At 41.0% G+C, this 14173-nt stretch overlaps 2 protein-coding genes across 5 annotated transcripts in view; both read left to right on the top strand.

The window, feature by feature from the left end:
• The first annotated feature begins 513 nt into the window (after nucleotides 1-513).
• On the top strand, nucleotides 514-5094 carry tmem183a (transmembrane protein 183A). 2 transcript variants are annotated; one of them, XM_069710142.1, is made up of 8 exons: nucleotides 514-703; nucleotides 1000-1089; nucleotides 1198-1368; nucleotides 1501-1660; nucleotides 2131-2311; nucleotides 2768-2848; nucleotides 2990-3142; nucleotides 3751-5094. In XM_069710142.1, exons 1-8 carry the CDS (start codon nucleotides 640-642, stop codon nucleotides 3928-3930), a joined length of 1080 nt encoding a protein of 359 aa, XP_069566243.1. In that variant the 5' UTR covers nucleotides 514-639; the 3' UTR covers nucleotides 3931-5094. The 2 variants fall into 2 exon arrangements, with proteins under 2 accessions (XP_069566243.1, XP_069566232.1); XM_069710131.1 differs by having other exon boundaries at nucleotides 2987-3142.
• Nucleotides 5095-6245: 1151 nt separating this feature from the next.
• The window catches only part of tfeb (transcription factor EB), a 30808-nt gene continuing 22880 nt past the window's right edge, over nucleotides 6246-14173 (top strand). For 2 of the 3 annotated variants that reach the window (XM_069710316.1, XM_069710308.1), the window contains exon 1: nucleotides 6246-6495. The gene's annotated coding sequence lies outside the window, so the exon portion shown is untranslated. Of the gene's footprint in view, nucleotides 6496-13356; nucleotides 13454-14173 lie in introns of those variants that run through there. The other variant, XM_069710323.1, reaches the window with a different exon arrangement.

Genomic DNA, 14173 nt, shown 5'->3' with positions numbered 1-14173 from the left:
TTACAAAGGATGAGAGATCTTGTTACCAAGAGAAAACCTTGTGGATCGTTTCCTTCAAGGTGAAATCAATATGCCCTGACTGTGAAAATGAATAGAGGTCATAATAAATTAGACTCTGTTGACGCTCCAAACCTGAGACAGCAAAGAGCTTGATGGACGCTCTGATGTCTTTTCTGGCATGACAGTGACAAGTAGATGAGCTGATAATACAAGTGGCAGAGAAACCATCCCATGATAGAACTTCAGGGAAGCCAAGCAGGTGGCAGACTCCTCAGAAATATTCGGAGAAATTATTATTATTATTATTATTATTTTTGCTTGATCTAAAGTCTACCGTTTGGTGAATACATTAGTTACAGTTAGTTTAAAATAACGGATGACTCAGTTTGGTCCTGACACAATAGCGCAACGTTCATCATTACCGTCAGATGGCAGACCAAAGCTGTGCAAGAGGAAGGCGCGACAACGATACTCTCGCGATAATTGCAGTGTTACGTCATTCCATGATGGCTGAAGATCCTGGCGGAACACTTTTTAATTTCTCTGTCATTTTTACTTCTTTCTCTTTACCTCAGCTTGCCATAGAGCCATGGCAGGACTCACAGCCCCGTTAAGTGTCCACAGATCGTTGGTGTCGACATGCCCAAGAAAGGGAACCGAAAACGGCTGAAATTTAAGGCCGGGGACGTTTGTTCGGAATCAGGTAGGTTTAGCTAGCAAGCTAACCTTCCTACTGTTAGCACTCTACTCTATTGAACTAAATCCAGGTGTGTGTTTTTTTTTAGTTTTTCAGGAAGTCAGAGGCAGTGCTACAGGCATTTAAATGTCAGCACTGGCTCCGGTCTCCGGTATTAATTTTAGGGTTCTGAGATTAAGATGTATCCTAAGGAAAATGCATTTTGAAATCACCTGACACCCGGAAGAATGACTTTATATGGTGTGGCATTAACACTTCAAAAGAAGAGCTAACTGATAGGAAAGCCTCCTGTCTTCTCCCAGTCACCGTTGCTGATTACGCCGATGCCGACCCAGCCGTTGTGAAGTCGGGGAGGGTGAAAAAGGCTGTTGCAAATGCGATTGAAAAAGAAGGTAAATCTGTTTCGGTGGACCGACATACACGCCTTCGGTTTGACCAACTGAGGTCTTTCCTGTCTGACAAAGTAGATCCATGTGCTAAACTTAAAATCTGTGTTTCAGTAAAATTACTCTGCGGCCTGGAAGCCTCTCAGGGAGCCGTAGAAGAGGTCCTCTCGTCTGCTGTAAGTGCCACAGCAGACGCTTTGGAAAGCAGTGATGACCTAGACCCCGAGGAAGACGGAGAAAATGAAACTAAAGTGGTCCGCAAAAAGAAAAACAAGAGGAGAAAAGGTTTATTCTTCTTTTCTTTCTTTTTTGTCTTTGCTACATACTTGAAAACATTGTTAACGCATGAATGATTCATTGTTTTGGGGGCTCAGTTATCGTGGTATTCATGGTGATGTTTGCCTGTTAATCTTGCAGAAAGCAGTGAGAGCAGCTACGGGGAGGATTATCCAGTGGACATCTGGTTGGTGCTCTCCTCCTATATTCGGCCCCAGGATGTGTGCAGATTTGCTCTGATCTGTAGGAATGCCTGGACAGTCACTTGTACTGCAGCTTTTTGGACCAGACTCTACAGAAGGTGAGATGCTTTTTAATAACTTTTGTGTGTGCAGTTATTGATTAAAGTATTTGGCTCTTAAAAGAAGAGTTTTTCTCTTGAGGTTAAACAAGAGTACTTGAGTGGAGTATCCTTACTGAAAGGCATGACAATTACAGGAAACGGCAATGATGCATTCTGACTGGATTTTATTTGGTGGGTTTACTCTTTCCAGTTGTGGTCAATTTGTGGACCACATGAGTAACTCAATAAATAAGAGCTGGAGGAAGTGTTATGGCTGGAGAAGGAGGCTCCTGCTGTGTCACTGCCACATCCATGCTTTCATTTTTGCTCTGTGATTTTTAAACTCCACAAAAATAACACATGATTCTTAGAATATTTAATAACGTGCATTTAATGCCATCATTTCTTGTTGAACTGTGAGTATGTATGTATATATATATATTGATGTCTTCTATTTCCCTCCCATCTGCTGTCTCTGTGTTTTAAAGACACTACAGGGTGGATGTTGATCTGCCGTGTCGTCTGCAGCCTGAATCCATTGACAGGATGCGCTGTCTACGAGCCTGTGTGATTCGCTCCCTTTTCCATTTGTATGAGCCGTTCAGCTTGCGTGTGTCAAAAAGTCCTGCACTGCCAGAATCTACGCCGACTACCTTGCTCAACTCTAAGGTAAAATAACGGATATGTTACTTCAGTTATTGTGTGAATGTGTTCAGGGTAGAGTAACATTTTGTTTGTCTTTATTTTTCCATCCCTTATCTGATTGCGTGTGGCTGGCATTTGTGTACGACTCAAGGTTAATCCAGCCTGTGTATAGCCTTCTTAGAAATACCAGTTATCCACGGCAATTTCAGACTTGAGGAGACGAGGCAGCACGAAGGGACTCAGAAGTTAAACTTGCATTTATTGGAAGGTCCTTTGGTGCCGTGTTTTTCTTTACTGAAAGCCCCACCCATAGCAAATGGCGCATGGTTAGACACCTAAAGGTTAAACGGAAAATGCATATTTCTTCTTTTATCATTTTCCTGACATGAAAGGAAGAAACCCAACTATGCATGTTTGTCTCCCAGCTTCCCTTTCAATGTGGTAATGTGTGTTTTATATGCTTATGTTTTCCTGTTTTAGTGTTTACTCTTCTGGGTCAAAAAGATATCAGGGACTCGACCAGAGACATTGTGGGAGTTTAACTTCAAATTTTTAAAGCAGGTAACTGGCTTTTTTTCTTTTCTTTTTAAAGTGCCTCCATTTCTTTTCCATTATTTGAGCTTCATAAAAAGTTGGTAAGGGCCTGTTGCTGCGGTCATGTTTATATTGTGAGTGTTTCTCTGGTCATCTCTCTCCCAGCAGGGACACGGTAAGAATGGTTGTGCCAACTCCTTGCGCTTGCCACGACAGTATGAAGATGTTCACATGAACTCGAACTCCGACTGCTACGTGCTTCAGGTCACCACCCTCAACTTCATCTTCACACCTGTAGTCATGGGCATGACGCTGACCCTGGTAAGAGACTCTTGGTTTTTGGCAACTAAACTCTTTTCTTGACTCTTTGCATGTTGCCCTGTAGCTGACCTGTGTTGATTTTGATAGATCATCAAGAGTTTTTAATAGGCAAGGAGATTAATGTTGCTAATTAACATTTGTATATATTAAAATACAGTTCTACTGAGTTAAAGTAACTCTGTAGTGTCTTCCTCAACCAATCAGTGGGACATTGTGTTTTTATTTTATCATAAAATGTCTAATTCTTCTATCAGTTGAGTGATGCTTAAGAGCAGGTAGAGCTCTCCATGTTGATAGAAAACTTGTTTTGCAAAATGTGTAGGTCACATAAAACCTCACAGTTGAATGAAGACAGAGAAGCACAGTCCTGAGTCAATCATGTCAAAAAAAAAATCTAAATCTTTCCACATTTTTTGTTAAGGAACGCTTAACGATGTTCTTCCATTGTTTTTACTGATGTTAAGCTTTAGCCCTGATTGTCTTCTGAACCGAGTATTAAACTAATTCTTTTTTTATTTTTTCTTTCTCCTGGACTAATGAGAAAAATGACCTCCTCAACTCCTTCCCTTATCTGCACTCGTCTCTCCCTTTCTCTCTCGTTCTCACAGTTCACAATCAATGTAAGCACAGACATGCGCCACCACCGCGTTCGTCTCGTGTTCCAGGACTCGCCGCTCCAGCGGGGTAAGAAGAGGGGGGATCAAGGTGGGACTCAGGTGGTGTTGGACCCCGTACAAAGTGTGAGGCTCATGGACTGGTGGCATCCTCAGTATCCCTCCTTACCCTAAACATTGGAGTCCCCGGTCACTTCAAGAACCCTGCTGTTAGCTCATTGCACTCATAAAACTCAAAAATACTCAATGAGCCTTGGATCATGTTCAGATACAGATTTGTTTTTTGCACATACACATTGTGATCCTAATTCTTAGGGCTGTTTGAGAAAGCGAACATTGTCTGGCCTGAAATGAGAAGCACATCCCATTTCGGCCCAGCCGTGCACACTTGGCAAAGAGGGATGTGTGTATGTTGTGCTTCCACCAGTATTCTACACAGACAACATTGTTGCATGTTGAACATACATGTGTGACACATTTTCTTGAAGAGTTCCTAAAGTTCATGGATAGATGGATTACCAGGGTGGAACATTTTTACTTCCAGGGGCTTGTTTCATGCACACTTGAGAAGTTACTCTATAAAACCTTGATTTAGCGTTTGGTTTGAATTTTGACAATGTTGCAAATAACATTTTGAGGCAGCCTCACTTTGTATTACGTGGATATTAATGACTGCCCTGCACTGAAAGGGCCAGAGATGATTACCTCAGACATCGGCTGTTGATGTGGGCAAAGTTTCTTTTCTTTGAAGCGTTTCTTGGCTAAAAAAACATCTTAGCTGTCTTCTTGCTTATGTGTCTTTCACTGCCACCTGCATATTTTGACTCTCAATTTTTTAATGGTCCAAAGTGTATAAAGTGGTCCATTTCTGTGTGTTGAATGTAAGTATGATTTTTTTTTTTTTTTGCTCGATAATGGGGCGGGTGCTACCATTGACATTGATTTATCCGTCTTTTAGACATAGTCACAGTCATTTCACCTGGACTGACTTGCACATTGACTGTTCCTACAGTATACAAGGAAGGAAAAAGTCATTAGAATAATCCACTTGTGGTAATAAAATTATAGTTGATGGTGTTATCTTATCGCAGAGGACAGCAGGATGTTTCTGATTAGCAACCGGTGATTGTTTTAGTGTGTGGTCTAGTTTATCAAATAAGAATTCATTCATAAATATACTCATCATGCCTTCATTAAAAACTGCCCATTCAAAGGTCTCCTGTCCTGTCTCTGAAATGTTCGTGGACAATATATTATTTTTATATTTGCTTCCCTCTTATGGTCGTACTGGGTATTACCTGTGTTAAAAACAAATTACAGTTTTCTCAGCTCCAACAATCACTGGATGGTCATTCTTCACTTCTCTGAATACTTTTTTTCCCCCTCAGTGTCAATATGCTATATACATTTCTGAAACTTGGAAAAAAACAAAACACTATTGAGAAAAACCAGCAGAAACAGACCCTACATGAGGTGGTTTTATGTCTGTAATGTAACTATAAAAAGGGCATAAATGTGATAATTAAAAATGCATAGACAACATGTGGACCGTGTGACTGAAGAAGGTGAGGAAGATCTTGCATACATAAAACCACATTGTTTGCCCTCAGAAACACCAGGCCACTTCTCTGAATAGTGAAGTGCGATGTCACTGTACAAGAACAAGAACAAATTCTCACTTAAAAAAAAAAACCCTGAGCATAAAAGTGACACAACAATAGAAAGAGTTCCTCTGAGGCTCTCTGTTAGGTCCTGGCAGTGTTTTGGTTCCCTGCTGTTCTGCCTAGAACAACACAGCCTATGTTTTATTTAATTTCACTGCTCTGACTACTGCAAGCTCTACATTTCATTTGACATTTGTTTTATATATTTTAATAGTAATGTTTGGACAATTGTTTTGGACAAAGTGTAGATCTACAGGTGGCTTAGAATACTCCAACCCATAGCAACAGTGTTGATTGCTGCTTCATGTTGTGGTTTGCAAATAGCCTGAAATAAACCAGCAGCCAGATGACAGATTGAATAGAAATGCTTTAGGGAATATCAATTTTCCAAATTGTTATTAACTGTCCCAGCATGTTATTTATGCCTACTTGACATAATCTTATAACTTAAACACTGTTCCCACAGCATGTTTTTTTAAGGATCAAAAAAATATTCAATCTTCTACATTTGGCTGTAAATAAGAATTTCAGGGATATTTCCAAGCTATGAACACAAGAATAACGTACCCATCAAACCAAGTTAAACAATAGAAAAGTCCACTCTATGTAGGTTACGGTTTATTTAGTGCGTGCTCTACATTCTTTTATATTATATGTCTGAAGTGCATGCATGATCTTCAAAACTCCCCTAGCAGTCAACAGGCATCACGTCATCACCTCAAAATACCGCAGTCTGTAGAGGTCGAGAGTAAACTACATTTCCCATAAGCCCATTTCCGCTTTTGCCATTGGTGGTGGCACAGGTGACCACAGACGCTCCAAGTTGTGACAACATGACCGTCAAAACGAAAACAAATTAGCCACCGAGGTGGCAGCGGCTGTACACACCGCGTCAGTTCGTGGGGATACAGAGAAACTTCAAATTCGTGTTGTTGTTCTTGTGTCCCTTTTGAAGCGCCACTTTTTTTCTCCAGAGAGTTTCCGCAGGGCTTTTTGGTATCAGAGCGCGGAGGAGTGGGCACGCACTTTTCCTGAAGCCGACTCTTTACTTCGTTCTGTCTGACCTTCAGAGCGGGTAAGTTGTATTTCAGCACCGTCACTGATCTCCAGCTTCTGTTAAAACAACACCACCACCTCCACCACCCCTGCGCGGATTCATTTGAACTGCGTATTTCTCACTTTTCATGGAAAGTATTGTGATTTATCGACCTGAAAATGAATTCATTCAAGTTGAGGTTTTTTTTTAGGAAAAGAAAGGCACAACTTCGTTTTGGTTACTTTTTGAAAAGAGTCACGCTAAAAACGAATATTTCTGCTTTGTAGTCAGTCATGTGTATGCTTACAGCCACGTTCATATGGCTGCAAACATCACAAATTATACAGTACTTACTGAATATTTTGTTATGAATCTGTTCAGAACATTTGTGGAAACACAAAGTCATGAGAAAAAAAAATCGAGATCAAATCATTATCACATGTTCGGATGTCATTTCCAAGTTTATTTTTCTCAGTTTATTTCGAGCAGCTATTTGGATTTTTACCAAATTGAAGACAGATTTAAAACTAAAGAAACTGCTTTTCTTTTTGATAAAGATACCACTTGTAAATCATAATGCACCGCTTTTCCCCTTTAACTGTCTTGTGGAGGCCTGCTGAGAGCTGCCCCTCTTGCCATTTATAAGCTGCAGCCAGGCCAGTATCAGTAACAACACCTCAGCCCCGGGGTATGCTGCTATGTATAAGCTGTGACCGTAAACTGCACAGACGGTTATACACCGCTGCTTATTCAAGTACTTTGCTTGGAAGTCCTGCGTGGTGCCAACATAAAAATAATGAAGGCACCACTGCATATTTACGCCCCCCTTGTCTCCCCGCTGCATAGTGGGCTTTAGTTCCATGAGTTTATTATTAGTGTGTGCGTGTGTTGAGTGGAAAGTATAATTTGTTGTGCCTGTTGCTGTCCAGTAATGCAAGGTCAATATATGATTCATAAGACACTTTCCTTGGATTTGGCTGCCATTGTACAATGAAATACATGGTTTTCTGGGTTGAATTTCTGGGTGAATGCGGATTTGAGGATTTGAGCTGTACTGACTGTCGAGTTCTAACATGACTCCCTCCTCAGGTAGTTTGTCTGGAATCTGTATAGCACGACCTACATGTCTCCTCAAAATGTGTGTGCCTCCTTATGTCACGCTAGCCAAGTGTAAACCCCGTTCTCTGACCCCTGACTCCTGACCCTCGTTCTGGCCTCATCAGGTCCGCTTGTGACCGACAGCAGCGTCTTTATTTACGAGCTTCTGCTTACGGCCGTAACTTGTCTACTTTCATTCTCAGTGCTTTTCTAAGAAATTTCCTTTTGAGATGTGACCATTAGCGTTCACCCAGTGGTTTAGAAAAGCTGGAGCTTAGCCATCCTAATGATTTAAAGTATACGACTGTTTACGACAAAAATTGTGAATGGTGGGTTTTAGGGATGGAAAACCAGATGTTAGACGTGGAGAGATGATTGCTGAAGTGTTCCTGTTGATTGTGCTTCTCCTTGAATCACTTCCAGTAAAATGAGCTTCGCACGGAAGTTGCACAGCATCACTGAGGTCACATTTTGTGGTGAAACATGGATTTATCTGCATTGGTTTCAATATTAAAGACTAGATACTGGAGAGCACGAGAACCTCCATCTACAGGTTGTTCACTGTTTCCGTAACAGATGGACAAACTCAGATGATCGTGGCACATGAATGTGACCAGATCCAGCTGTAGGTCTGTGGAAATAATGGGTTTTTAAATGCATTCGCATAGTTTGAAACTTCTCTCCCCGTGTTGGTGTTCGGGTCGTCACTGGTGCTCTTTTTCACTCTGCGTCTGCCTCCCCCTGGTTACTGTGAATCCATGAATGGAAACACTTCTGTTGTGTAACCAGCAGCATTGGCACGCTGTTTAGCTATAACTAATGCAGTGCTACCACATGTCAATGAGCCAGTTTGATTGAATTATTGTCTTGTAATTTTATCACGCGCCTTTTAGCGTGCTGACCGAAGGTTCATAAGAATGCCTCTGAGCTAAAACCCTGTCAGAGAAGATATAGTGGAGATATAGGGTATCTGCTGCCTGATACATAACACAGTGTTCGAGGTAACCTTTAGTTAAAAGACTAAGTTTGAAAGTAATTAATAGTTGTGTGAGAGGAAATATATGCAAGTAACCAGGAAGTTTGTGTGTGCAACTCATAACAAGCCGGTGTTCAGTGTAGACACATCGGAGAATGGGACAGCTGCACATGGAGGAACCATCGGGGTTACAGAGTGCACACAGTATGAGAGGGGCTGGGGTCAGTAAACACACTGAGCTGTGAGGTCACTGTCAGCAAGGTTAAAGGTCACCGGCCAATATGTGGAGCAGCGGCGTTGCCTGATAGACTGACTTCACTCTCACAGCTGCAGCTTTGCTCAGATGGCCAGCAGATGTAAACAGTATCGAGTTGAGCATAAAAGTGTCACAAGAGAGTTGAACACATTAATTAATGTCTCAATTACCGAACTGCTGCTTATATTCAGACCTTTCTGATCCTTTTTTGTGTTTGTGGATGTCTGTATTTAAATGTGCGACTTAAAAAGTGCACAAATTAGCACAAACATTGCATCCTGTGTGTGTGTGTGTGTGTGTGTGTGTGTGTGTGTGTGTGTGTGTGTGTGTGTGTGTGTGTGTGTGTGTGTGTGTGTGTGTGTGTGTGTGTGCGCGCGCGCGCGCGTGTGTGTAGGGGTCAGATTTTCTGCCTCATTGGGCTCATGTCCGCCTAGAAGTGTCGGTGATGGGATTAATTTTCTTCATGTAAACAGAGGCAGGCAGCCGTGTGCACAGAGGGAAACACACACACACACACACACACACACACACACACACACACACACACACACACACACACACACACACACACACACACACACACACACACACACACACACACACACACACACACACACACACACACACGCAAACACTCACACACTGCCTGGGTTCAATGGATGTACTCTAGTGTGAAAGAGCATCAGGTGTGTGTAAACACGGCTTCATCCGTTCGCCATATGGCCAGATCTCCGGTGACCTGGTCAGTTTTCTTGCTGCTTTGTGACGAGGCCAGATAAAGGTGTTTGAGGAACTGCCTTCGTGGTGCACTGGATTTCCCTCCAAAATAAAAACCAAAACCAAACAGACTACAGTATACGTTTGCTGCTGAAGCTCGGACTTTTTCAAGAAAACCGTAGGAATGACAGCTTGGCATGTGCTACATGACAACATGACCCATGATCTGTCAGAAGTGAGTGTGGGTGGGACCACTTAAGGCATGTGCTGAATGTGTGACTCCACTTCCTCATCTTGTCTCCGCTCCGCTGTTTCATATCCTCTTTTGACAGACAGACGGTAGTGACGGTCTCGCTCAGTCTGTCGTTCTTCTGTCAGAGTGGTGCTTCATCTGCATCTGTGATGCAGCACACACGGCAGCTGCCTAGTTCTGTGTGTTTGGACCGTTTGCTTGTTACTGTGAACTGCGGGTGTCATTTGTAGTTTGTAGATGTGGCTCTCTGAAACCTCGTCTCTTTGAGAGGCCCACAACAAATGACACTTGATGTTTGTATTTTCTTATAGATGTTTACCAGTTGTCTCAGGTATGTAATTTTTTTGTGGAAATATTAAAGACACTAAAATGTTAAATTATCTTTAAAATGTTCACAGAAAAGTACGTTAAATATGTCTTATTGTCTTAACAGCTTGTTTTCCTCACGCAAAACAAATGAATAATGAAAATGAAGTAGTTCCACTTTTGTACACAAACCTTTTAGATGATGTGCATTGCAAAATAGAAAATTTGATTTATAACCTCAATGGAGCTCTGAAGATTTGAGATGTGTTTCCTGCTTATATTTAACTCGTGCACAAACTCTTTCTAATTGAATAGTCTGCACTGCAGACTGAACAGTCTTTCTAAATAGGAAAGGGACTTTCCTGCACAGTGCTGACCGCTCTCTGAATAGTAAGGCCTCTGGGCTCCTCAAACAGGTTTTCACAGTGTAATTCCAAGTATTTTTTTTAATTGACAGTGCTTTAAAACTAATGGTAATAGAAACAGAAAGGCTGTTCTCTGTCAGATTATCCCTTTTTAAAAACAATTTTAGTCTGGTTTCAAGGCTTTGAACAGACAAAATGAACTCCTGTGAGAATGTTAAATGACCCATTGATTACTGACTCAAGATGCACATAACTGTGCCAAATATATTCATATTGGATTATGGTCTGCCTTTTATTATGTGCACCATGACTTAGTTATTGTCTTTGATATATGGCTGGTACTAATGCTGGAGCCCTTGGATTGGTTTTAACCTGATGTTGACTGTAGCTTTTCATTTACGTCGGACAATGTTTAATCCACCTCAGTTTACAGTGTGTTGAGGTTCAAACAGACCTCCACCTCGGACCACATCGCTTATCAGGTTTCTACTTGATCATTCAGAAGTAGAATATGTTCTTCCATTTATGTTGATGGTGCTTAATTTACAGTTTAATTCAACTGTTGCTGTCGCCCGGTGGGATAGCTTATTCTTCTGTCATCAAATCTGCTTCCATCATTGACCCTGAATCCAGCCTCGAAGTCCTTAAACCCTTCTCTATACTTTCATTTGTATCACTAATGAATTTAAAAAATCCATCTTAAACCGTCCCTTTGAATGTCCATTTGAAATACAGATTGCAGAGTAACTAGACTGTTTTTAAGGTCTCACTGCGGCAGCACAGGAATTAGTCTTTGTTGCCAAGTAGCATTTATTACCCCAAATTATGTCTAGAATTTTATGTTGTATATTGTTTCAACAGAAATATATATTTATTGGCAAGTTGTCAAACACCACACCATTGTTTAGCAGTTCAAATGCCTGTTTACCAACTTCTATTAGATTTTAGGAAAAGAAAGAATAAGAAACTTCCCTTTTTTGACTTTCAAAATTAGCATCAACATGTGACTTTTTAAAATGGTATGACAATCATGACTTTTTGATAGTTGTTAAAGTAGTACGTAATTAGTTTCTAACATAATTTATATCAGGATGAAGAACTTAATTGATGTTCCTTTCTTTATTGATAGCCGTGCTCTTCTCATTTTTAGAACTTGGCCTTACAACCGTACTCTGCCCAAGTTTATTGTCATTTTTATTAGATTATCTCTATCTCTTTGTTAGAGTTAGTTTGGTACAAAGCAGAATCATCTCATATCCTGTGATACATGTGTATACTCTATAAGACTGTGTGTGTGTCTGTGTGTAGAGACACAACATTTAATTTAATCAAAAACAGACCCCTTATTTGGTGCCCATTGTCCCATCAAGGATGAAAGTAGGAGAAAGAGAGAGACAGAGATGGCCGATGAGAGTGAGGGGAAGTGGAAAGTTTTGTAGAGGATCAGGTCTGGGTGTGTGACTGCCAAAGGGAAATTCATTTTGTTTATACATTTGTGTGTGTGTGTGTTATCTCCCTCCTCATCTCCTGAATGCCTTCCATTCCATTTTCCCCGTACATGGTGACACTCATCCCTGCAATGAGAAATGTTGCATGGCTGGTTGGTTGGATACTTGTCTCTCTCTCTCTCTCTCTCTCTCTCTCTCTCTCTCTCTCTCTCTCTCTCTCTCTCTCTCTCTCTCTCTCTCTCACACACACACACACACACACACACACACACACACACACACACACACACACACACACACACACACACACACACACACACAGTCTCTGTTGTTTACTCAGTGTTAATAGCTGATAATTTATATGCTCCTAATAGAAATAGGGTGCTCTAAAAATAAACAACTCGTGGCTTGCTGCATTGTGATTGGAACATCTTCACATAGTTACCTGCAAGCTGTAAATCCTGACATATTTTTCTGTTTTAAAATGTTCTACCATTTATTCATGCAGAGATATCTTTCAGGTTGTTATGGCACATTATTGCCTCTGAATAATTTAATAGCAGCGATAGCAGGTGCTGTTATTACACCACAACAGAAAGCTTAATACTCATGCACACAGCTTGAGGTTACGTGAGGTCATATGATGTAACCTGTATCGCATGAGACCGTGTAAAGTGAGAAATTATAAATGATTTTAATAAATAATAAGTTTAAGAGGATAATTGGTATAGAATGATTGGCAATATGTCTATAATATTTCTATTTGATGCCCAAAAAAAACATTATTTTACTTGTAATATTTCAGTCTTTGTCAGCAGCATCAGAAACAGTAGCTTCTGATACAGTGTGTGCTGCACATGTGATACAGATTTACAGAAAATAATACAGACAAAAAGTTGGAAAAACATATTTACCCGCAAATCCACATTTCAATGCGTACATTGTAAACCCAATGCCTACTGGTGTAGCTATAATTTGTCTGATGTATCGACAGCACTGTTTGTCCTACTTGATAGTGGATAGCCTTAGGTTAGCATAGCTGGGTCAAATTTTCTCAGACATATCAACACAGTTGTTCGACACTCTCAGTAGAGCTACAGTAGTGGTCTTTATACGTAGTATTTTGTTTGCAACCTCTTGGCAGCCGTGGCAACAGAGGGGGCTAAACAATGGGGAAGTTGCCTCCCCGACAAGTACAGAGGGACTTGATTGGTGCGCTCTGTGTGTGTTTGTGGCCTTCTGTTTGTGTTTATGTGTGTGTTTGGGTCCTCGATAGCCCACTATCAAAGAGTACAAGGCTGTCTTGGACTCTGATTTCCCCTCCTACATATATGCCATATGATTGGCCAGACTTGACAGGAACGCAGCTTCCCCAACCAATGAGCTGAGGGCCTTCAGGGGTCCTGCCCCCGGACCAAAATAACCCAGTAAATACACTGTGGGCACTATGAGAAGTGGAGCTGCGCCACTGCTGAATGCTTTGTGTGGAAACAAGGGATTCTTGTTAGCGGGGTCCTGCCGAACCACGATGGCCAGTGTTCTCCTCTGTTGTGATAGCGACTACTAGCTTTGTGGTTTGTGAGTTTGTCTATCTTCTTTCAGGGATGCAGGGTGGTGAGAGTGTGAGTCCAGAGAGACGGATAACTGGGTTAGATACGGTGATGGAAGAAAGAGGCCCTCTGACGGAGTGTTATTGATTTCAATACTGTAACACACTAACATCACACACAGACAATCCATCAGCGCAGTGCTGCCTCTTTGCTACGTATAACAGGCATTCTACATGTGGCATTGCTTATTTAAAGTGTGGTTATGTAGATATATGTTTGACAATTTAATGCAGATTCATTATTAAACTGCTCACTCTGTATTCTAATCTGATGAGTTGACCTAAGGTCTACCAAGGAGGAAGTAGCTCTTCAAACTGTATGCCGTTCATCAAAATGTTTGGTAGTTAAGAATTTTCCTTGAGTCTCTTCAAGAAATATAAAAGACAATATGCACATGTTAATAATTGATTAGTTAAAAAAATATTTTACAAGTTTTTATTTGCCCTAGAAAGCTAACAGCCTTCTTATTTTGGACCAGTCCATGATACATTTGTTCACTATGCTGTTTAATAAAATTATTATGCAGGAACTCACCACTAGGAGGTTCAGTGAAGGATAATTTCAACAAGGAGCGGCCGTATCTGTGTTGAGGTGTTTCTTTGTGTCTATGTGGCTATTGTTGGCGGAATGTACTTGTATGTATATGTTTGATTGAGCATTAAATATCGATGTTCTCGACTGGCTTCGA

Source organism: Brachyistius frenatus, unplaced genomic scaffold (genome assembly GCF_029030835.1).
Source record: "Brachyistius frenatus isolate BFR_SWC_R1_liver_20210118 unplaced genomic scaffold, ASM2903083v1 Contig_4, whole genome shotgun sequence".
Taxonomy (NCBI): Eukaryota; Metazoa; Chordata; class Actinopteri; family Embiotocidae; genus Brachyistius; species Brachyistius frenatus.
The sequence above is the reverse complement of the archived record's forward strand: the minus strand, read 5'-3'. Positions and strand labels throughout refer to the sequence as shown.